General features: G+C 33.5%; 1 protein-coding gene across 1 annotated transcript; it reads left to right on the plus strand.

The window, feature by feature from the left end:
• Positions 1–266: 266 nt before the first annotated feature.
• Positions 267–1,549, plus strand: LOC105557210 (the record flags this gene model as incomplete). The annotated part of the gene is made up of 1 exon (XM_012004401.1): positions 267–1,549. A coding segment is annotated over exon 1 (1,198 nt), but the record flags the coding sequence as incomplete, so codon positions are not given.
• Positions 1,550–1,555: the final 6 nt, after the last annotated feature.

Consider the following 1,555-nt stretch of genomic DNA (forward strand, 5'->3'; position numbering starts at 1 on the left):
AATATGTTTTTAATTTACGTAGGAAGATTGCTTATGGTCACCAGTGATGAATAAAAATTACAACGGGAACTTATAGTCAACCCAACTGGCTTGTTGCTTTATTTAAAATTGGTACAACGTTTCGACCCTATAGTTTGGGATTTACTTAGTATTACTTGAAAAGGACCCAAACTATAGGGTCGAAACGTTGTACCAATTTTAAATAAAGCAACAAGCCAGTTGGGTTGACTATAAGTTCCCGTTGTAATTTTTAATTTACACTCTTACTTGCTCTTATTGAGTTTTGTAATATTATTTTAGATAGAGACATTTAAACCACAAGAAAAACATGCCGTGCTTCTTATAGACGAAATGTCTATCAAACCTGGTCTACAATATGATAATAGTATTAGCGCAATTCTTGGTCGACCAACGATGAAACTGTCGAGTGGAGCGGATGCTTGCAATCAGCTAGCTACACACTCTCTTGTATTTATGTTATGCGGCATTTCCACGAAGTGGAAACAAACGATTGGTTATGAATACACAGCAAATTCATTTTGCCCAGAAGAAATGGTGAGGAAAATTATGACCATTGTTGAAAAAGCACATGCTAACGGAATAATAATTAAAGTAGTACTATCGGACATGGGATCGCAAAATAGGAGTTGGTGGAGACTTCTTAATATTACAGCGAATAAATATAGCAAGATCCAAAATTACATTCAACATCCATGTAATAATGAGGATAAACTGTTCATTATGGCAGATTCTGTTCATGTGTTTAAAAATGTTGCGTGTTCATTAACTGCAGGTAATACATTTTATTTATCAGACACACTAGTAGAAAAGTATAATTTACCACACAAGGAAATCTCCATCACACCTATTCGCGATGTATATCAATTCGATCAAAAGGATACTTTAAAACTGTGTCCACGTTTACATGAAAAGGCCATAAATCCTTCCCACTTTGATAAAATGAATGTTGCTCTAAGTGTAGGATTATTGAATAACAATGTTGCTGCAGCTATATTATATCATATTGATAGGAAAAATATTGATTATAAGCATAAAAGTACTGCGTGGTTTCTTAGTACAATACATAAATGGTTTACAATCATGACTAGTCGTTATGAGAAGCTTGCACTGTCTCATAACAATGAAAAAATATATATAGAGACTATCATGTTTCTAAAAGAATTTATAGAGATAGTTAGTGGAATAACAATTGGAAATGGAACATGGAAACCATTCCAAAGCGGATTGATACTTTGTACACAAACTGTTCTTGATATACAGGGTGAATATCTTGATAAGCAGAATTTTAAGTATTTATTAGTAGGACGATTTACACAAGATGCGTTAGAAAATTTATTCTCGACAATACGCGGACGAAACTCTGTACCAGATGCACGAGAATTTAAGCAGGCATTACGTCTTATTTCTTTATCACAATTTCAAACCACTAAAAATAGCAATTATTCTACTGTCGATGCTGATTATCTTATACAATACTGCAAAGAAATTAAACAGTTGGAACGTACAAATATCTCTGGAGACATACAATGTCTCG

Source organism: Vollenhovia emeryi, unplaced genomic scaffold (assembly GCF_000949405.1).
Source record: "Vollenhovia emeryi isolate VEMERY1.0 unplaced genomic scaffold, V.emery_V1.0 DF948050.1, whole genome shotgun sequence".
Lineage (NCBI taxonomy): Eukaryota > Metazoa > Arthropoda > Insecta > Hymenoptera > Formicidae > Vollenhovia > Vollenhovia emeryi.